A 23,963-nucleotide genomic window follows, 5' to 3' on the forward strand; every position below is an offset into this window, starting at 1 on the left:
AACACCATGTCGTTAGGACATATGACCATGTCGTTAGGACATAATACCATGTCGTTAGGACATAATACCATGTCGTTAGGACATAATACCATGTCGTTAGGACATAATACCATGTCGTTGGGACATAATACCATGTCGTTAGGACATAATACCATATCGTTAGGACATAATACCATGTCGTTAGGACATAATACCATGTCGTAAGGACATAATACCATGTCGTTATGACATAATACCATGCCGTTAAGACATAATACCATGTCGTTAGGACATAATACTATGCCGTCAGGACACTATACCATATCCCTAGGACACATAACGATGTCTTAGGACATACTACCATGTCGTCAGGACATAATACTAAGTCATTCGAACATGATTCCATGTCAATGAGAAAAGATCACGTACCAATTAGACAAGTTCACATATGCGTACCTATTTGACAAGTTCAGGTATACGTACCAGTCATAGACAACTTCACGTATACGTACAAGTTAGACAAGTTCACGTATTCGTACTAATTACACATGTTCACATATACGGACAATTAGACAAGATCACGTATTCGTACCAATTAAAAAAAGTTCACGTATACGTAAATGTCTACTTATCAGGCGACTCCCGCCACTACAGCAGGACCCACAGCCACTTGCACACCAGACCTGACGCTCAAGTCTACTCCTCAAGTATCGCCAGCCACTGCACCAGGACCCAAGGCCACTATGCACACCAGACCTGACGCTCATATCTACTCCTCAGGCGACGCCCGCCACTACAGCAGGACCCACGGCTACTTGCACACCAAATCTGACGTTTATGTCTACCCCTCAGGCGTCGCCCGCCACTACACCAGGGCCCACGTCCACTTGCACACCAGACCTGACCCTCATGTCTACTCCTCAGGCAATGACCGTCACAACAACGGGGCCCACGTCCTTGCACACCAGACCTGACTACTTCTCGGGCGTCGCCCGCCACTACACCAGGACCCACGGCCACTTGCGCACCAGACCTGTCGCCCATGTCCACTCCTCGTTCTTTGCCGCCACTACACCAGGACCCACGGCCACTTGCACACCAGACCTGACACCCATGTCTTCTCCTCGTTCTTCGCCCACCACTACATCAGGACCTACGACCACTTGCACACCAGACCTGACGCTCATGTCTACTCCTCAGGCGACGCCCGCCACTACAGCAGGACCCACGGTCAATTGCACACCAGACCTGACGCTCATGTCTACTCCTCAGGCGACGCCCGCCACTACAGCAGGACCCACGGCCAATTGCACACCAGACCTGACTCTCATGTCTATTCCTCATGAGACGCCCGCCACTACATCAGGACCTACGACCACTTGCACACCAGACCTGACGCTCATGTCTACTCCTCATACGTCGCCCGCCACTACAGCAGACCCTACGACCACTTGCAAACCAGACCTGACGCTCATGTCTTCTCCTCAGGCGTCGCCCGCCACTACACAAGGACCCACGGCCACTTGCACACCAGACCTGTCGGCCATGTCCACTCTTCGTTCTTCGCCCGACACTACAGCAGGACCCAAGGCCACTTCTACAACAGACCTGACGCAAATGTCTACTCCTCAAGAGTTGCTCGCCACTAAAGCAGGACCCACGGCAAATTGCACATCAGACCTGACGCCAATGTCTACTCCTCGGGCGACGCCCGTCACTACAGTAAGACCTAAGACCACTTGTCCACAAGACCTGACGCTCATGTCTACTCCTCAGGCGACGCCCGTCACTACAGTAGGACCTACGACCACTTGTCCACCAGACCTGACGCTCATGTCTACTCCTCAGGCGACGCCCGTCACAACAGCAGGACCCACGGCCACTTGTACACCAGATCTGACGCTCATGTCTACTCCTCAGGCAATGCCCGTCAAAACAACGGGGCCCACGTCCTTGCACACATGACCTGACGCTCATGTCTACTCCTCAGGCGTCGCCCGACACTACAGCAGGACCCAAGGCCACTTGCACACCGACTTGACGCTCATGTCTACTCCTCGGGCGTCGCCCGCCACTACACCAGGACCCACGGCCACTTGCACACCAGACCTGTCGCCCATGTCCACTCCTCGGTCTTCGCCCGCCACTACAGCAGGACCCACGGCCACTTGCACACCAGACCTGACGCTCATAGCTACTCTCAGGCGACGCCCGCCACTACAGCAGGACCCACGGCTACTTGCACACCAAACCTGATGTTCATGTCTACCCCTCAGGCGTCGCCCGCCACTACACCAGGGCCAACGTCCACTTGTACACCAGACCTGACGCTCATGTCTACTCCTCAGGTGTCGCCCGCCACTACACCAGGACCCAAGGCCACTTGCACACCAGACCTGACGCTCATATCTACTCCTCAGGCGACGCCCGCCACTACAGCAGGACCCACGGCCACTTGCACACCAGACCTGACGCTCATATGCTAATATATATGCCAGAAAATATCCTCCACGTATGATACTTTTAAATTCACTCTCAGAATAAAAATATTACTTCTGATACTGTTAGTTTTATATGTAGTACACTAACATAATTCTAAGAGTTGTAAAGTTATTGTTACCCTGCATTGAGTTAAATTAAGTTTGTCACAGTTAGTTTTATGCTTAGATTATTAAAACAGAAAATACGGCCTATTTATTGCTATTTATAAGGTATGTAGAGTAACACCTTATGAATACCAAAACGTATACGCCCCCTTTACCGTAAATCCTGGAATCGCTCCTGACTTGGTGTTCGTGTTTATTGGAACGCTTGAGGTTACTTGGTATACAGACGGACCTATAAACTATGGTTCATGGGTCCGTGGTATACATGTGGTCGATTGGTATCCTAATGTTAATAAAGATATGTAACACACTTCGAACTTTCTTCCGATAAATAGTATGTCGGGGTCATTAAACACTACAAGTCAGTGTTAATTGTCGTGCCAATGAACGATATAATTTATAAGAAAATTATTTAGTGTTGTGTGACCCCAACAACTCGGTCATCTCCGGCAACGGCGGGATCATTCGGACCATCTCGGCTCTTTTCCATCGAAAACAACTTCGGATGTATGTGTACGGTTTACAAAGTCAAAGTAGATCGAATAGTAACTTCAATTTAACCAAATATACTTTACTCTTAGGAATCTAAATTGTTTATGCATAAATACACTTCACTGGCAATCAATTTAAACTTATATATATAATATACCCTTTCAAAATTACACTTAACAGATAATATTATCTAAAACGTTACGAACTACTTCTACAGATGAACCGGCATACATGTACTTCCGATCGAAAATGGCCGAGGATTTCCGAATGTGGCGGGATAGGCAATCGTGACCATTCGGCAGCCTTCTACAATCTCGGGATATACTTTTTTCGTTGCGCGTTCCGAATGAAGAAACGCCGACTTAACCAGAAGTCGTTAACTACTATTGAAATTAATACGGGACACAACCTCGGCATGTTTAAAATGTGTTTAGATTTGCAAAAATATATTGTTAATTAAGAAGGGTTGTAACAAGGCTTATCATATGGATATCGTGAACTATGTCAGTGTGACATTGATCGTAATTTGTGGTTTCTTCGTATCAGTCACAAAACTATTTCTTCCTTGTAACAAAATAAACAGACGTGGCTGAATGAACATATATTTGATATAGTTTGTGAATCTTTTGAAACTAAAGAGAAAATGGAATCTAATTTTGAATCATCAATATCTTCCCATAGATGGTGTTAAGGTTCGAGAGAAACTAGACCTCAGTGTAAATGTTCGTGGAAATGGGTCAATTCGCTATAAAATAAACAGGAAAGGTACTTCCTACAACTATTCGACCATCTCCGGTAAACTCGGAATAGATAATCGTTACAACTCGGCAGTCTTCGGCAAACTCGGGATCGTGGGAAGGCCCACTTAACTATTCGAAATGTTGACACAGGAATTAATTACGGCACATTTAAAAACATTTTTGTTTTTGAAAAATGATTGTAAATTTATCACGGTTTTACTACGCTTATCATTTTGATATCGTGTTTTATGTCAGTGTTAAGTTGATCGAAATATTGTTTTTTTTTCGTATCATCTCAGTGCAATATAACTAACTTCCTAGTTACAAAAATAAACAGAAACTGACTGTTTGAACTAGTTTGTGAGTCATTTATAATCTCAAGAGAGAAAATGGCATCTAATTTTCAATCATCCATTCAAAGGGACTTCATTCATGATTTTTCCTGCTCTCCGTGTGGAGAGAACGGATTTAACACAGAAGCTCATCATTATTGTTCTCAATGCACAGAATATTACTGCCAAAACTGTGTTTCAAAACATAACGGATTATATCAGAAGCACGCAGTGCTCGGACGGAAGGACGTGAATAAATGGGAGGCAGCCCCAGGGGTGGTGGACGCCCTGGAGAGTTGCGGTATGCACCACGGGGAGGCGCTACAGCTGGTATGTGCTGACCATGACCAACTGTGCTGTCATGTGTGCATCGCTGTGGACCACAGGTATGTAAGAAATATGACAATTTTAAGGTGCACAACATAGGTTCATTCATTTAATTATTATTATTATTATTATTATTATTATTATTATTATTATTATTATTATTATTATTATTATTATTATTTATGCATTATTAGGTTCAACTCATTTGACTTTTACACAAAACAAAGCTTACGATTTGTGTATAGTAATATCAGTCTTTATATATAATAGTTTTCATGTAATAGCTACGTGGCAACAATTTCCCAAGATAAAAAAGTACAAAATATTATTTATCTTTTTTATCCGTATTCACATCATATGCGTAAACCAATAGTATGTGCTTTTGCTGTTATTCGTGTGTCGCCGTGGACCACAGGATTATAGGAAGAAAACGTCAATTTACAGGCGCACAACATATGTTGATGCAAAACTATTTTATTAGTTTTATAAATTATCATTTTTAACTTCTATGACTTTTCATGATTAAAACAAAAAGCCTTATTATTGTGTACATTTTACAAAAGTATTAGTCTTTGAACATTTCAATGAATAGCTACGTGAATCTGTACACAAATATTTATTTTCGGTTTTGATCAATCAAGTCAAATTAATGAATCATAATAATGAATTAAAAATTAAAATCATTTTTCATCAACCTATATTGTGCGCCTTTAAGACACAAAACGGTAACTAATCTATGCGTAATTGCGTCAAAATTATTATTAATCATTTTCTATAACATTGTCCCACATAAGCAAGGTAATATTCAGTTTATGCAGATCTGATTACAATTGTTTCAAAACTTCTTTGTTTCAGACAATGTTCCAAAATCCATCCCATTCCAGATGTAGCAAAAGGTATTAAGAGAAATATTGAGTTTCAACGAATTCCAAACAAAATAGCTAAACTTGAAAAGCAATTCGAGCTGATGAAAGAAGCAAGAATGAAGAATACGACACCTCTGAAAAAGACGCGGGCAGCCATTTCTGATGAATTAAAAACCATACGGAAAATGATCAACGAAATCCTTGACCAGATTGAGAAGACGACTTTACAGGATTTGGACGGAATGATAGCTAAACTTGAAAAAAATATAAAGAAAGATATCGAAACTTGTAATGGAATGACTATCGAGCTGCAAAACATGATTACCGCTTTTCAAACCAAAACAAAATCAAGCGAGTCAAAATCATATATTGCGTACAGAAAGAGTCAGAATAAGCAAATGATCATCTTCGTGACATATCAGTCATTGAGTGTTACAATGTAACATTTCAAGCCAATAACCTTATCGAAGAACTATTATCTTCAATAAAGACGTTTGGAGCGATTGAAGTACAAACTGGTATGACCAAACAGCGAACAGATCCCCTTTCCGATCCAAACCACGTCTTCAGTGTTGCAGAGTACAAGAAGTACAACGTGAAGATGAGTGACGACAAATGTCAATGTGTTATCCAAGGCGTATGTGAAATACCTTGTGGAGAGTTTGTCATAACAGACACGGGTAATTGTAAAGTAAAGCTCCTGGACAAGGAGTACAGGGTGCTCGACCACTGTGATGTCCCGCGGAATCCAAGGGACGTTTGCCACATTGGTGGAAATGAAGTGGCGGTTTGTGTTTGCAGTAGGTATGCTGATAAAGAAGGACTGTATTTTATTAATTCAACGAAAGGGAAACTCGTATCTACGAGGAAATTCACTTTCAGTCATAGATGTGTTGGCGCAGCTCATCATGGTGGCCAGCTTTACATCTCCTCCGGTACCACCCTGAACGTCTATACGATAACGGGACAGAAGGTGCTGTACCAGGGCAAGGTTAACGGTACGACTGTCGAGAAATGTGCCATCAGTAACGACGGAAAGACAATCTACATTACAAACTACGATGAACATAAACTGATCACCCTGGACAACAACGGCAACAAGCTGGCTTTACTCACTGACCCTGACATGGAAAAACCCACCGGAGTACACGTGACACCTGCTGGACACGTGTTCGTCTGCAGCTATAACTCCGGTACAGTGCTGCAGGTTGACAAAGACGGGAAGAAGAAGTTAGCCACTCTGGCAAGGGAAGAAAACGGAATGAACGGACTGAGTGATTTATTTTTCAGCAGCCGCACTTCTTCCCTGATCATTGGTAGACAGAAAGACACACTTCTTGCTATCAAGTTAATTTAAAACTAAAAACAATGTTTGATTTGGTACTATCGATATGTTCTATATGATGAATGTAGAATGTTCAATGTTCGTGCACACACACGCCCACACACACACACACACACACACACACACACACACACACACACATTTTACTTGCATAATTCATACATAATCAGGTGAATCGCAATAGAAAAATAATTAAACAAACTCTTAATTCAATGTCGGTGATAGGTTTCACGTGAACCATGACAACATTGTCTTTTGAAGAATGCAAACTCGATTTTGAACGTATTCTGAAACTAATTTTGGAGGACAGATTCTCAAGAACACAACCTAAAAGCATCACATACATATCATGTATGACATCGAAAGTCTCGGTTGGATTCAGACATACATCTCACGTATTACATCGAAAGTCTCGGTTAGACTGAGACTTACATCTCAGGCTTGACATTAACAGTCTGGTTTGATTTAGACTGACATCTAACGGGTTACATCGACAGTCTCCGTAAGATTGAGACTAACATCTCACGTTTAACATCGACAGTCTCGGTTAGATTGAGACTGACATCACATTTACACGTGTTACATCGACAATCTCGGTTAGTTTGAGACTTACATCCCACGGTTTACACCGACAGTCTCTGTTGGACTTGGACTTACATCACACGCGTTACATCGAAAGTCTCGGTAAGATTGAGTCCTTCATCCCACATATAAAATCGTCAGTTTCAGCTGGAATGCTACTGCTGATACACTGAAATGGTAGGTGCATTTTAGTCCAGTATGAACCATTACGCAAGTGTTTTTGAAAGGAAAACCTTGTTAAACGGTGAAAATTGAAACATTAAGATCAAACATTCACAAACATAATATGTTTAGAATAATATTGTTGTTAAAATTAAAACTTATCATTTACTGAAGATATATCTTCTTTTTTTAAATAATGTGGTGTTAATTATCTAAGCTGAAATTTTACAAAAGCTTATTTTAATTTTAGCTTATTACAACATTATATTTATCATTCTCGTTGGCACGATGTTACGCGCGAGTGTGGTCTTGTGTTGTGGGGGAAACCGGCTTACCCGGGGGAAACTTACTTATCTGGCTTTGTGACCACACGCCAAACTCGCCTGTGCCTAGACCGGGGATCGAGCTCGTGTCGCTCCGATGAGAATGGCTCATTTAAGCTAACCACTGGACTAGCCGGACGTTAGTAACGCCTTTAGGCATAAACCATTAATTTTCGAACGTACATGTAATGAGATGGTAATCATCATGAAATTTAATTCAATATTATGGTTATACATCATTGACTTACTTTAATTCACTGTATAGGTCCGTTATTTATACCGAGCAATCCGAAGAGCTACATCGTTTTAACACCCAATTAAGACTTTGATGAATTTCACCCTTGGGGTGGTATTCATAAAACTTCTTAATTTATTCCTTACTTAAGTCACTTTTCTCATTTCCGAATCTCTTTACTCACATGAAATAAGAATTTCCAAAATTCATTATTTTATAGACTTTATTGGGAAAAAAACACACTCAAATTTTAAAAACACTAACAAATTGATTTAAATTTGAAAATTTTAAGAAATCAACTTAAGTTAAGATCTAACTGATTTCAACAGATAACTTGTCATTCTTTAGCTTAAAATAACAAGCTGTCCTTCCCTCACGGACTGCTTTACTTTCAATTACGTATGTATTACAACTCGCGTATTTAAGAACAATCGATGCAGGCAAAACAACTGATACATTTAATATCCGAAATTAGAGTATTAAAAATGGTTGCATTAATCAAGTACACATACGCGAAGATTGCATCTGAAATGTATGTAATTTTAGGCAATTAAAGAAAAAACACTTAATTACATATACTTTGAAATTTGGAAGGTGGATTTTGTTTGTATTTATGTGGATAACCTTTCCATAGGCGAATAAAGGTTTATGTGTAATGCTTACTTTTAATTCAGTTTTTCCTGATTGGCTGTTTGCTTTTAGAATTTTTCTTCTACTTATGAACTAGCAATATGTTTTGCTTACCAGAATAATTTATAATTTTAACTGTTTTGAAATTTTGGTCCGCTCTCCGTTTCCATTTCCGAAAGTGGTTTGCATACAATTTGGCGCGCTTTTCTGAAAAACTACAATAAACGGTCATATCAATTCGTTTTAAGGCATATAAAAATGTTGGTTTAAGAGTGAGATCGCAATATATTTCATCTCGTGAACACCTAAGGCAAATATTTCACTCGTTGCTACAACACTCGTGAACTATGCCTTTTGGTGCTTACTCGGTGAAATATACAACGATCTTGAACTGAAACAAACAATTATCTTCTATATCTTTTTCATCTTTTTATGTTTTTTTCGGATTTTCAGGTGACTAACATTGACAAGCATTTTTACTTTTGATTTGTTTCAATCTGTTTAGAAATGTTTGTTATTAAACTTGCGACTTGGTCAACCTTTAAAACACCAATGTTCAAAAGCTTTGCCATTCTACTCGATATTACAAAAACAAACACATGGAATATTTACATACAATCGAACTACGCTGACTCTATTTTGTTTTTGTTTTAAATGAACTTTAATTGCTTCACTCAATGACGTTCTGGTATATTTTTGGAAGAGTTTGACAACCTCATCCTCGGCACCCCAGCGTATCATAACCTATATGATATAGGTTATGATACGCTTGGGTGCCGAGGGTGGACAACCTTAACACTTATTGTGTACAATATAATTTATTAAGTGAAAAAAGAATAATTACAAAGTAGAAATGTCAGCAGTGTAGGTAAAGATGACTTGTAAAATGTGTGCCATGTATTATCGCCGTGTGTCGTGAATATACTAAATATCACTTACAGTGACCATTACTACGGTCAACATTACTACTGGGCTTGTCCCTATAGAATTTTTATTATATTATTAACAATTGAACAATGAATTAGATTGCTTACTTGGATGTATGAGTATAAAATAAGTAAGCCAAATAACCTGTCATGATCAAATACTTCCTTATTTATGATAAGCGTTAGTCATATAGCGATAAGGTTATGTTGATAACAGTGTCCTGAAACGGTTATGTTTCCCGGGCATTTCGCTTGTTAATTTATGAATGTAGCGCAGTGTTATTTATTTTTCACAGCACCATAATATTATATGCTAACGTTAACCCGCATATTCATGTGTGAAAGTTTTATACAGAAAGTTCATTCCTAAGCACAAATATGCAAGTGTAGAACTTTATTTTTACATGAAGCAAATATTCAACAAACAAAAACTTGTTTCTTTTCTACATTGAATGGTAATATATCTGTACATCTGTGTCGAATAGATATGTTATAATGTCCAATTAACTTAAAATTGTGTCCAATTGACAAGGTATTACATTTATTTTCGATTGGACGTAATACCATGAACTTCCATGTCGTTATAAAATAGTGTCATATCTATAAGACAAGTTCACGTATACGTACCAATTAGGCAAGTTCACGTATACGTATCAATAAGACAAGTTCACATAAAGATACCAATTAGATAAGTTCACGTATACGTACCAATTAGACAAGTTCACGTATACGTACCAGTAAAATCAGTTCACATACACGTACCAATTAGATAAGTTCACCTATTCGTACCAATTAGATAAGTTCACGTATACGTACCAATTAGATAAGTTCACGTATACGTACCAATAAGATAAGTTCACGTATACGTACCAATAAGATAAGTTCACGTAAACGTACCAATTAGATAAGTTCACGTATACGTACCAATAAGATAAATTCACGTATACGTACCAATAAGATAAGTTAACGTATACGTACGAATAAGATAAGTTCACGTATACGTAATTATAAGCTAAGTACACGTATACGTATCAATAAGACATGTTCACGTTTACGTACCGATTAGACAAGTTTACGTATACGTACCAATAAAACAAGTTCACGTATACGTACCAATTAGACAAATTCACATATACGTACCAACAAGTCAAGTTCAAGTATACCTACCAATTCGCCAAGTTCATGTAAACGTACAAATTAGACAAGTTAACGTATACGTGTCAATTCGACAAGTTCACGTTTACGTATCAATAAGGCAAGTTCACGTATACATACCAATTGGACAAGTTCGCGTTACATATTAATTAGACAAGTTCAGGTATACGTACCAATAAGACAAGTTCAGGTATGCGTACCAATAAGACAAGTTCACGTATACATACCAATTAGACAAGTTCACGTATACATACCAATTAGACAAGTTCACGTATACGTACCAATAAGACAAGTTCACGTATACGTACCAATTAGACAAGTTCACGTATACGTATCAATAAGACAAGTTCACGTATACGTACCAATAAGACAAGTTCACGTATACGTACCATTTAGACAAGTTCACGTATACGTACCAATAAGACAAGTTCACGTATACATACCAATTAGACAAGCTCGCGTATACATATTAATTAGACAAGTTCACGTATACATGCCAATTAGACAAGCTCGCGTATACATATTAATTAGACAAGTTCACATATACGTACCAATAAGACAAGTTCACGTATACGTACCGTATACGTACCAAAACTACAAGTTTACTTATGCGTACCAATTAGAAAAGTTTACGTATGCGTACCAATAAGACAAGTACACCTATACGTACCAATTAGACAAGTTCGCATAACAATTAGACAAGTTCACGTATACGACCCAATTAGACAAGTCGACGTGGTAATGTAACGGTCCGCTGTAGGCGGCGGAGGTGCGTTCATAATAATATTCCGTATAAAACGGAAGTACGTTCACACCGGATGTAAACTTGGTTGGTAATATACAAATTAGCATAGCCCGGGCTATGTGCGAATAGAGAAGTTAGTGTATATAAAGACCAGTGGACCCCTTCATGGTCGAGCATGCTTATCTCTGAAGGGATCTGCTGGTGTTTGTTTGGCTCGCACGTTACAGTGATATGACATGATAGAGTATCAATTAGACATAATATAACGTCTTTAAACATGATCATGTCGAAAAGGACGATACGTTGGTTGGACATAATTCAAAGTAAGTTTGACAAGTCCATGTTGATTATACATAATAATAACATGTTGGTAAGACATAATGACATCGCATTTAGACATGATTACATGTCTGTTAAACATAAAAGCATGTCATTAACACATTATAACAGAAGATGTCAGAATATAAGACAGTTGTGGCGTTCCATTATATATTTAGTCTCTGAGAGAGATCAATGATATAATCAAATTCACCGCAACCATCGAGATGCAACTGTACGTATGACATTTTTTGTGATAACATTTCAATGCATACTTCCCCCAGTTCAGTTTTTTTTACTCTATTGCTCATCCATACGATCATTTTATTCATATATTCTCTTCAGTGCTCGCTGCTTTTCATCAATGAAATACGTCTCGTTAATATATCAATGTCAGTTGGAGTGTTATTTAAACTTAGTCTTTAGGCGACTTTAAATTAATCTCTAGATTGTCATCCCCACCCGCCCCCTTTTGTTTCCGACGCCCTGTAATTTTTATTGACTCAAAAACAAATGTTGAACTGGAGTCTGTGTTTACGTATCGGTCCTTTTCTGTCCGGGAACGGCGTTAATTCATACCAGCCGGTGTCGATGTAAACATTCACATGTACAAAAGGAGAATTTTTAGTGGTTCCTCTTGAAACGCATATTTATGGTATCTTATGCAATAAGGAAGAGCTTGTACAAACATTAAACGCTGAAACAGTCATCTAAGAAAAATAAAAGAAATGTAAATAAAGTTTTACCCTCCCCCCTCCCCCAACAAAAGGACGGAAATCTAGCAATTGATTAATATTGGCCTTATTACGCAATACGCAATACCTCTTAAACAGGTTATATTTCTTTAATGCATGTGCATGAAATGATTTGTCTCTATTTTTGGATTCGTATTGAAGTAGAAAAGTGGATACAAGAAAGGCCAGCTAATGAGGTTTGGATTTTGTTTTATCACTTTTTTTTGCTGTTTTATTTCTTACCTTCATGCGTGCATATATATTTCATTTGTTCTCTATTTATTATGATTCACTTCTATAATTACGTAGAGTATAAGCTTTTAATGGTACATTCTTTCCATTGGTTTACCAAACAGTGTACTCAGTGTTGAGTTTATATGACAACATTTGCTCAGCCGTAGCGAATGATTGCATGTTAACCCCTTTGAAGATGTTTAAAGAGGCGATAACATCCACAAAATTTAATTGTTCTGCATTCATTTGATATATACAAGGTATAATATCATAATAACTTATGACTTTAAAGCTTTTTGCATAAATACTGCACTCTGAAATATTTACCGTGTTGACATTTTTGAATTAGCTAATTGTTGGATAAATGTCTGGAAACCAGTAATGTCAGAGTGCTGATCAGCTCGCAGTTTCATATATACGTTCGAAAAAAGTAATGTGATATGGCTAAAAGCACTACTAACGCTTTAAGAAAAAAATGAATTAAATTATATTTTTTCTGTAATTTCGGTATCAACGAATAAAACTTTTATGAATATAGTGTGTATGTGTTGTCGTGAAAAACAGAGAATCTGTTCCTAAAACAAATCAAGTCCATATGGTTGACAGCATACTAGGATTCTGCAATATATTTCTTTCAAACTTGTCTTGCAGTGAAACTTCGTCTTACTTATGCCCTGAAAATGCCTAAAACACCTGCCGTATTTTTCTGAAATATTATTTGGTATCCTAAGTTATTTCCTTATTGCTTTAAACAAATCCAAGCCTAATGCATTGTCACCATCAATACGTTAATAATATATATCGCTCTTGCATAGGTTTAGTTGCAATGTTGATATATTTATATGTAAATATAACACAAACCACTTTTTTTACTTGTAATAAAATATGTTGTTTTGTTCTGTCCTGTTCTATAATATTTGACATTGTCACTTTTAGAGATTCTAGGAAATTACATTTGGTTGATCTTTAAATGAAATTCGTATCATTAAAGTATACTGACACAAATACATAACACCTACATACGACTTTTGTATATTGATGTTGTCTTGCTGAACTGTTTCAGTAACGCCGTCTTAATTTATTTTTAATTCAAGAAGTGTTCAAACAAATTTGATTGTAGTATACCGGCGTTATCTTCAGATTGCATGTATGCATCGATAGAGATATTAAACGTTTATGTGATTTCAAGAACCTGATATGTCTATAAAAACGTGCATGACGAATATAACATGAATTCACAATTGTACAATCTTCTATCGGAGGTAAACAAGATCAGTGTTAATACCCTGAAGAACATGATGAACATGGTGGGATGCATGGCCTTCTGGGTTCGTGAAGAAGTACACGAATACGATGAGGACTTGGTCATGATTCTGAACTGTAAAACGGAACACACGTTTCAGAATCATATGGATGAGATGATCAGCACATTTGGCGCATACTTCATGTGTAGAAGAATTACGGACTTGGAGAGCACCGCCGAAGAGTTGAAGAACAACAAGAGCAACCAGATTTTTGGATGTAACAACATATATTTGGTTGATGTGTATAATAATGTTTGAATAATCATGTCTTTTGTTGTTCGGACGCAACAGCGTGTCAAATTTACTGAAGGCCTAGTTACCTCTGCTTTGTTTCAGCTTATACAAATATTTAAGAAAACATTTAAATTAGACAAATACGAAAGACTGGTGTTGACAAATTCAATATTTTTTTTTATTTCCTTGTCACAATTTTAACTTCACGAATTAATGAATTCACGATTTAAACTGCACCATTTCAGGATTTAAACTTCACGGTTCCACATATTTTTTTCAGATATTAACGATTTCGACTTGAAAATTTCACGATTTCACGATCATAACATCACAAGTTCACGAACTCGTGAAATCGTCAAGTTGAATTTATGAACTCGTGAAGTTGAACAATTATAAAGAGATAAATCATAAAATGTTGAAGTGTCACCATTGGTCTTTTGTAGAGACTGGATAAAAGGCTAAAACAAACTCATTGCAAATAGCAATTTAGAACAAAAAGACACTTAATTTGATAAAAATCATATTGAATATTTTAAACAGTTTTGAATTTAAAGCCGTCGGGTATAGCAAAATAAAAACCTGATCAAATTGCTTTAGTAGAAAATGGTAATCAATATCGTTGTATGCTCTTTATTATCATAAAGGAATAAACTCATATCTACTATCATATCAATCGAATACAAAAGTCACCCCGAAGCATAACCATTTTTAAAACATTCAATCACTATAAGAGAAGAAGTGAACAAACGTCAACATTTGCGGCTGTGTTATAATACAAAACGTTTGAGCAATGATGACCAAAATGTTCTAACAAAAGAAAAAGCCAGATAAAAAAGCCTACCTACCTTACCTGTTTTAAAAACGGATGTAACCCTAACCAATTGTTTTTGGTTAAGGGCTTAGCCAGGTTTAAAACTGGACATTGCAACGCACTCAAACGGCGGGTTGCATTTGAGAAAAGGACACAGACTATGAAGCACTTGAATATATATATAACATACATTGTACACAAAATCCAGAATAGCGTGTTTAAATGGTAACCAATAACCTTCAATTACCAAGTTTGTGAAGAGTGTTTGCATTGTTTATCATATAAGTTTAACTTAACATCATATTAACTTTTGTTTTGATAATCATTAGCGCTGAAGACTGTGATGGTTAAAGGATGCATGGGTTTTAAACCATGTAAGATGTTTAAACATATATAATATTAGCATTGTTTTGATACTCATGAGCACTAGAGTCTGTGATGGTTGAAGGATGCTTGCGTTTATAACCACATATGTTTTTGTTAACATTACATGAACATGTTTAAATAATCCTGTGGAGGTTAAAGGATGCATGCGTTTATAACCACATATGTTTTTGTTAACATTACATGAACATGTTTAGATAATCCTGTGGAGGTTAAAGGATGCTTGCGTTTATAACCACATATGTTTTTGTTAACATTACATGAACATGTTTTGATATTCCTGTGGAGGTTAAAGGATGCATGCGTTTATAACCACATATGTTTTTGTTAACATTACATGAACATGTTTAGATAATCCTGTGCAGGTTAAAGGATGCATGCGTTTATAACCACATATGTTTTTGTTAACATTACATGAACATGTTTTGATAACCCTGTGGAGGTTGAAGGATGCATGCGTTTATAACCACATATGTTTTTGTTAACATTACATGAACATGTTTAGATAACCCTGTAGAGGTTAAAGGATACATGCGTTTATAACCACATATGTTTTTGTTAACATTACATGAACATGTTTAGATAATCCTGTGTAGGTTAAAGGATACATGCGTTTATAACCACATAAGTTTTTAACATATAACATATATAATATGAGCACACCATCCTGCAAATTTTAAAGGCTGAATGCATGAGCAAAATGTTGCTTTTTAAATGGATAAGGCGCGGTACCCTGTCTAGCTCACAGTTTGTTTAGTGGATTTAAAAATAAATGAAAAAAAACAACACACGAAACACAGTCTATCTTTCTTCATAGAGAAAGTTCATTTTGTTTCAATGTACCAATCCAGATGTGCAGACCTGCTAGATGTGCAAACAGTAGTACATACACGCGAATTTTAGTGCAAAGCGTTCTTTAACATATGAACACTTTTGAAGCTGTGTATTAGAAAGTGGAATATACTGATACTATTTAAACATGATAAAGATCGTTAAAATACAGTTTGTGCTATTTGGCGACTGAATAAACACTACGGTAAATATTGTTTTATTATGATAATGCAATGATTCAACCAGTCTGAAACCACATAGATGATTTCTTATTGTCAGACAGCAGTATTAAGACGAGTGAAAAAAGTCTAACTTAATATGAGTGTGTTTTACAGACTCTCATTTTGAGTCAGATATACTCACATTTCAAACATAATACAGCTGCCTTTGTTATTTTAAGGTAACACATGGTTTTGTTAGGATAACATCCTTTTCAAAAACAAGTGGGGTTCGTAGGCTATTGTACGAGGGCCATTAAAAATACGTGGACATTGTTGAATTTAAGTTTTCTCAACGTCCGATCATTACCAAATTTTGCTGAAATACTTTTAAAAGTATTTTGAAATTACAATATATTCTTTTGTAGAGATAAATTCAAAAATTTTAGTATAAAAGATCGCTATAGTAACCAACGATCAGGTAGTACGGCGCACGTCACAAATATGTCCTTTATCAAAAAGTGGTATATTTCAAAGGTCTATATTTTTCGAAAATGGCGGGATAACGTCACGAAAATTCTTAAATAAGCGTATTGACGTTACTACATCTTCCATACAAAATTGTGATGTAATACTTGCAACCGTTGTTGAGTTAGTGTTTATCGCAATAGAATATTGAGTTTTCTTAATACTCGCCATAATATAGGAAAAACGCCTTCACAAACAAGGAATATGCTGAAAGAAGCCCATATAAAGCCTAAAGTTTTGTCGTGCACTTGTGTTTAAATGGCACAAGCGTTTTACTGATGTAAGAACATCCGTAGAAGACGATTCCGGACGCGGAAGAAAAAAGAAGATAACGGAAAACTTGATAAGCAACGTCAGTGACGCCATTGAAAAAGCCAGACGACAAAACGTTGTGGACATATCACAACAAGTAGGTGTTAGCGTTGATACTGTACACACAATTTTAACTGAACATCTGATTTTGCGAAGAGTTTTGGCAAGATGGATACCACGGCTATTGTCTGAAAAAAAGGAAAAGCGCGTGCGTCTGTCAAGGTCATTTCTAAGGCGCCACACCAGGGAAGGAAACGACTTCATCAACCGGATCGTAACCACAGAGGAGACTTGGCTGTACCATTTTGATCCAGAACAACAATCATCTGCATGGAAACGGAAATCATCGCCGTCTCTGCTGAAACCAAAGGTCCCGAAGTCATCCCGAAAGAACATGTTCATATTCGTTATGGATATCCGCGGGATGCTTCTTGTGCATGCAGCATCCGTTGGACAGACGGTGAATGATGAATATTATTCAAAGGTTATAATGGTTTATTTTTTACATCAGTTATCATTAAAATGTTACTTAATTAAATTAATTAAATTTAAAAACATCTTCAGTTAAATTATAAAAAATAATGAAAATAAATTTGTGATTCCTGGACGCTGATTTGATACCACAGACAAACTGAAGTAAACAACAAGAGCTATTGTTGCTAAATTAAAGCCGGAGTGGTACAGGGAAGTTTTTGCCGAATGGCTGCGACGACACCAGGCGTTGTATTGATTGTAACAGCGAATATTTTGAAAAGAGTTGATACACTTTGTGTCGTGTGACGTCGGTGACGTTCTGTGATTAATACTGTGCGCCGTGGTATGTACATGTGCATATGTTATCTTGCAGCAGCGGTGAAAACAACGATTTTGATGAAATCTCGTGTATTAAATAAGTACATGTAGTTCTGCGTTATATTCACTGCGTTCACCCCCCCCCCCCATTCTTACCAACTGACTATAAAAACGGTAGGATCGGCGCCTTTCGTAAACCTTTCGAGCAAAATGTATTTATTAGGCCTAACAACAGTAATGAAAATGCTATAAAGGCACAAACGAAAGCTATACGACGTATCATATGATTTAAGTGTATATTATAATGAAAAAAATACCAAAAATATGTTATTGAAATAATCTCAAATTCAGCATGACTAACAAATGAATACATTTTTCTTTGTTTTGTCTAGCTAAGTAATAACAATGCATACACAGTTTCTCACGATCAGATAGCATCTTGTGGGAAACAATAGACCATTTAGTGATATTGAACTTCTTTTATTGAAATCAAAATACGTCGGAAATAAATGTTGACAACATTCGCATTGTTATCCATCCACATTATAATCATTTTTAAGTACTGTTGTATGTTTCCATGGAATATTCTATTTTAATAGTTATTACGTAAAATGTAGATGGCATGAAGTAAATCATTAATGATTAAGAATGGGTCAAGTAAGCGTAGCGACTACACCCTTCTAAGTCATTAAGATATAACTTGAGGTCATCTACCTGAATAAGAATACAACCTCATTGGCTTGTCAACACATAATCTGACGTAGGGATTGTGTATTGGATGAGTGGCAGTGGGCGAACCTTTAAACACCCGCGAAAGTTAAAATTCTTAAGTTTAGTATATAATGATCTCCTTTCTATGGTATTATTCTAATTTAAATGTGACAACCAGGTTATATCAATACTTATTAAAATAAATGAGTAAGACTAACTTGCATTCTAATGTTGCAGTGTCTACTTGGGTTAACATACCCAAACTTCCCCACACAAACGGTTTTGTGGCACACACGATATATTTCTTAAATGATAAAATTCTGATATCTCCTTGTCATTATGATCGTCATGCTTGAATATCATATACTCAAATGTCATTTTCTAAAATGTTACAAAATTAATGGTCTGATGTTGTCTTTAATTTGAACAAGCATTTTAGATTGTTTGAAGTTTAACTAGAGATTTGTAATAGATATAGTTTTTTCTTCTAAAATAAGAAAACTACAGCTTTAAAACGTTTAGATATTTAACAAATTTTATAACATTATCAGAAAAAGAGACAAAGTTGGAGTGGCATGTGACATTAAGTGCGCCAAGCTAGAAAGCAAGTGATAATTATTGTGCGTGTTTAATATGGGTTAAATTTTTATAGAAGACTTCAGTATGATAACTTATCATTGTATCTCAAACAAAAGGGGATATGAAAATGATTTAAAGTAGAAATATTGAATAAGGAGCATTTGTCAGATAAGGTTGAAGTCGGAAACAGTTTACTATCGCAGATCAAATTGTTTCGCGTACGTATATTGTGGAATATTTTAATGTAGAAACACATAAAAAAGTACTTGATTGATACTGCCATGTAATCTCTTCCTATAAACCTAAGTGTTAATTCATATTTTCCAGACGTGAAATGGAAGTTTTGGGACCAGATTTTCGGGAGTGTTTTCGCCTTTACGGTCAGTACAAGGTCTGCCCGGACAACACGTGTTTACACGAAAATGAAACCTGTCGTAAGTGGAAGTTTGAAGTTTTATAATAATAAAACAATAATACAAATATTAACATTTAATCTGAAAGTTGGCAAGAGAATGGCAACAATGGGACTGACAGTTAATGCTGACAAACGACGATCGATGTTTCAAAAACGACTTTCGTCGTATGCAAAGGTCACTCCTGCTTTCTCATTTATCGACGATGTCACTAGTTGGCCATTGATACATTTTGCAACAATTTCAGTGTTCTTTCCCGACCAGAATTTCCAAAAAAGTTGTGCTGACCTTTTGATACTTTCACCTGTGTTTCTTACCACGTGACATCCACGTAGGTACTTGTACATTATATATCGTTTCATTGTGATAGTCTAATATATTGGCTGGGTATTTTTTTCGGATTTGTTCAGTTAAGAAACGAGCTTTATCTTTCTCTTGGAATGTTTGGTAGGTTTGAAGTCATGGTAAGCATTCAAATGTCAAGCCCATTGTCACGCCTACACCCACATTTCTGTGTATGGGCTAATTTTAACTATAGAGTTTTTAGCTAGATCTATTCTATTCACACACTGATAACGAGGTGTCCTAAGAAATTGACTGAATTGTTGAACAAAGATTATTTTTTTCCGGTTAAAGTAATGCATTCTTGGAGACAGGTTACTTTTACTTACAAGGCAGCAATCCCCAAAAGTTTTGAAGTGCTACTTCTACTCGTTTTTGCACCCGACCATTAGCTTTTGGAACGTTGCAGGGTTCTTACCGACCGGCATCTTCACATATTATTTAAGGCCATAATACCAATTTTAGTATTTGTTGTTTAACTGACAGTTGCTTAATAACATTCTTTACTCTACATTATCTTTCCGACATCAACATCTTTTGATGTTAACTTCTTCATAACTCCAGTTATTGAGAATATCTCCTATTATGTCACTATTTCAGATTAACTTGCAGCAATATAATTGCAGTAAGATAACCTGTTAAAGTTCGTGTTTCGTGTATCATGAGACTCAAAACTCGCTTAAAAGTGCCAAGAACTGCCACCTGTTACCTTTTTTAGATGTACAACATTAACAGGTTATCTAGTTTTGGTTTGCGAACTCAACTTAATAAGTAACATAATAACTGATTAACAAGATAAGATTCGTTTAACCGATTATCTATCAATGCACTTTTGGCTTTTAACAATAGCTGGTTGTCTAGTTATAAAGTTCAAAATATCTAAGTGCTTCAAAGCAAGGTTGCAAGGACATTTTTAAGTAATGACAATATTTGAGAAATTAAGACACTAGAGCATTTTCTGAAAAGGGGAGAAAAACATTATCTGAATATCCACAAAAAATGCTCAAAAAACTTACCAAGTAGAATAGTACTCATAGTTATATAACCTTTTAGAATTATGAATTAGGTCATATACACAACAGATATCTCCACGGAGGCTTTACAGACCGGAAGCGCGGCGGGGAACTCAATGGCGTTCGTGGTAACGATTTCTTCCTTATGCGTGTTCCTCTGCCTCGCCGTGGCTGCCATGTTTGTTGTCTTCTTCGCCAGAAGAACCGGAAGTCTGAAATCTGAGGAGTCAAACTCAGGTAAGAAAAGCAATAAACAATCATTCATAGCCTTTTCAGTACAAAAGCTTAATCATAACAACCGAATATTATACTTTAACAATTGGAAACATGTTATTTCATCATTGTAAGTCTGATAAAAGATGACGAATGTTAAAAAGCCATGCAACTTAGCATTATTTATTAATTCCACAGCGACTGAACCATTACGGAAGTGTTACATTTCGGAATCCTCGGACAGCCGAGATTACAGCGACCGATTTCCGGTACGGGCAAAAATTTACTACTGGATGTGCGAATCTTCAGAAGAAAATAGCAAAGGCTATTTAATCTACAATCCATTACCGGAGAGAAATGACTTCTTTGCAACTGAGAATGAAAATCACCAGGCTTCCAGTGTGTTCAAACGCAACAGCGATGACAATGATTCTCAAAAAGAAATTCTCATTGGTGGAAATGCAGAATTAAATGACCCTCACCGCAATGAAATATCACCTGAACTTATCGGTTTGGGGGAGTATACTTTCAAACCAAGATTAAAGTATACCAACTGCAATGAAATACTATTCACTGACAAGCATGAGAAAGACAAATTGTATGTGATAAACAGTTACAAGCATTGCTCTGGGAAAAGTATTAATCCTGGAAGTTTGACTTTTGACACCGATCCTAAACAGTTCTCCTGTAAATTTGCAAACGATGTTCTGTGTTCTTCTACTCCAAGACAGGGTTCTAAGCACATGTCATTACATACCATGAACACTCCCTCCATAGACAGCTTAATTACAGATGTTAATGTATAGTCCAAGGTACTAGGCTTATGTTATTGTCGGGCATGAAAACTCTTTCTATGAAGAGCGCAATCACAGATGCTATAGTCTAGTCCAAGATGCTTGCCATAAGTCAATGCCCACCACAAACAATTATCTAATGGACAGCTTGATTACAGATGTCATTGCCGACACAACCAATCCTTTAATGGACAGCATAATTACAGATGTTAATGTATAATGCAAGTGCTAGACACATTTTATTGTCAGCCATGAACATGTTTTAATGGACAGCTTTACTACAGATGTTCAAGTCCAGACCAAGACGCCAGGCATATGTCATTGCCAAATATGAGCACTCATTTCATGTACAACTTAATTGCAGATGTTAATGTATCGTGCAAGATGCTAGACAAATGCCATTGTTAACCATGAACATTTAATAGAGAGCTTGATTACAGATGTTCAAGTTCTGACTTAGGTGCTAGGCATAAGTCATTGCCAACGATGAACACTCATGCCATGGACAGTTCATTTACATGTTGAGGTCTAGTCCAAGGCGCAAGGAGTGTGTCATTGCCAAACATGAACAATGACGCATGGTTGTATTATTTTCAACAATTACTTAAAATTTCTTCTGCTGATATGTCTGGTAAACAAAACGGGGGTTCACAAGAAGATTTAAAAACAATAATCTATTGAGAAGTTTTTTTAAGAGTGGTCTAGAAGTACAGGTTTCGACCTCTCAACCAAGAGATTGTGTGTTTGATCCCCACCATGGTGAGAGTGGTGTAGTGGTATAGGTGTTGAGTTTCAACCAAGACCTTGACAATAGGAAGTGCAAAAATGTGGTCATCGTGAACTTCGAGTATTTCATTATTATTTACGCTACTGGAACAATAGTTATGATTTTATATTTGTAGCGAGCTCCACCATAGCAATTTTCTGCCGAAACAATTGCCTTATAATGTAAGAGATAACATTAAATTTTATTTTTGTCTTTCTGTTTTACTGAAATTATAAATTCTAGTGCTTCTTTGTCAAATGTTATTGAGAATACGCCAAGGAAGTAAGAACTTAATGGAACAAGTCTGCAAAACCTGGGTCTACTCCCGTATTCAATTAATTGTTCCTCAGCTTTGATTTCGTGTCGTATTCTACCGTAGATAACCATGTCACAGGAAGGTAATACACGAAAGAATAGCCCCTACTAATAGTTCCTAAAAGTTTGAATTATGGTATTGATTAATGTTTGTGTTAAACGTGTATTTCGTTTTATTAAGTTTAAATTCATTGCCAGTGAAGTGTATTATAAAATTAAAATATTTAAGATTTCCGAGAGTAGTCATAAAGTTCACTACGAGATCTACTTGCAGCGTAGTAAAATTGTGTAGATTTCTGACTTTGTAAACTGTCTTGTACATCCGAGGTTGTATACGATGGAAAATGGTCGAGAAGATCCGAATGGAATATGCAGATGTTTGGACTGATAACAATTAGAGTGGTAACGGACGTTAACTATAAGTTCCAGGTAACTGGCTACTAAGAAATCAAACATCATTCTAAAAATCGCATAATATAGATATATGAAATAGATTTTCATTGAACACATGTATGTTGAACACATGTATGTTAAGAACAGATCAGCAGAAACAATTTATTAAGACTGACTTGTACAAAGTACATCGTCTACAAATCATACTATATAAGTGTTATAAGTCAAGCTGAAGATACACCGTTAATGGGTGTGTAACAATGTTGGTCAAAAGTAATAACAAAACATTATAATTTAGAATAGTTATAGATGGAGGTTTAACTTAACATTAATTAAGGC

General features: G+C 36.8%; 3 protein-coding genes across 4 annotated transcripts; all 3 read left to right on the forward strand.

Moving 5' to 3' along the window:
• The first annotated feature begins 341 nt into the window (after positions 1-341).
• Positions 342-2,465, forward strand: LOC128216107 (mucin-5AC-like). The gene is made up of 3 exons (XM_052922696.1): positions 342-404; positions 688-1,886; positions 1,970-2,465. The coding sequence occupies exons 1-3, from the start codon at positions 342-344 to the stop codon at positions 2,463-2,465; spliced, it is 1,758 nt and encodes a 585-aa protein (XP_052778656.1).
• A 1,704-nt stretch (positions 2,466-4,169) lies between these two features.
• Positions 4,170-5,996, forward strand: LOC128218157 (E3 ubiquitin-protein ligase TRIM33-like). Its single transcript, XM_052925728.1, has 2 exons — positions 4,170-4,535; positions 5,332-5,996. Exons 1-2 carry the CDS (start codon positions 4,207-4,209, stop codon positions 5,783-5,785), a joined length of 783 nt encoding a protein of 260 aa, XP_052781688.1. The 5' UTR covers positions 4,170-4,206; the 3' UTR covers positions 5,786-5,996.
• Positions 5,997-12,605: 6,609 nt separating this feature from the next.
• Positions 12,606-23,587, forward strand: LOC128218156 (uncharacterized). 2 transcript variants are annotated; one of them, XM_052925727.1, is made up of 4 exons: positions 12,606-12,694; positions 19,703-19,809; positions 21,197-21,380; positions 21,555-23,587. In XM_052925727.1, exons 2-4 carry the CDS (start codon positions 19,798-19,800, stop codon positions 22,160-22,162), a joined length of 804 nt encoding a protein of 267 aa, XP_052781687.1. In that variant the 5' UTR covers positions 12,606-12,694; positions 19,703-19,797; the 3' UTR covers positions 22,163-23,587. The 2 variants fall into 2 exon arrangements, with proteins under 2 accessions (XP_052781687.1, XP_052781686.1); XM_052925726.1 differs by having other exon boundaries at positions 21,213-21,380.
• The last annotated feature ends 376 nt before the right edge of the window (positions 23,588-23,963 follow it).

The sequence above is a fragment of the Mya arenaria genome, chromosome 14 (assembly GCF_026914265.1).
Source record: "Mya arenaria isolate MELC-2E11 chromosome 14, ASM2691426v1".
Lineage (NCBI taxonomy): Eukaryota > Metazoa > Mollusca > Bivalvia > Myida > Myidae > Mya > Mya arenaria.

Bases quoted from the DNA above. Each gene is read 5' to 3' on its own strand.
- LOC128216107 (XM_052922696.1), top strand. From the start codon at position 342: ATGTCGTCAGGACATAATACTAAGTCATTCGAACATGATTCCATGTCA. The intron at 405-687 runs GTACCAATTAGA...CTACTCCTCAAG, and splicing joins TGTCAATGAGAAAAGATCAC to TATCGCCAGCCACTGCACCA. The intron at 1,887-1,969 runs GTCTACTCCTCA...TCTACTCCTCAG, and splicing joins ACACCAGATCTGACGCTCAT to GCGTCGCCCGACACTACAGC.
- LOC128218157 (XM_052925728.1), top strand. From the start codon at position 4,207: ATGGCATCTAATTTTCAATCATCCATTCAAAGGGACTTCATTCATGAT. The intron at 4,536-5,331 runs GTATGTAAGAAA...TCTTTGTTTCAG, and splicing joins TGCATCGCTGTGGACCACAG to ACAATGTTCCAAAATCCATC.
- LOC128218156 (XM_052925726.1), top strand. The intron at 19,810-21,212 runs GTAAGTGGAAGT...TATACACAACAG, and splicing joins ACACGAAAATGAAACCTGTC to ATATCTCCACGGAGGCTTTA. The intron at 21,381-21,554 runs GTAAGAAAAGCA...TTAATTCCACAG, and splicing joins ATCTGAGGAGTCAAACTCAG to CGACTGAACCATTACGGAAG.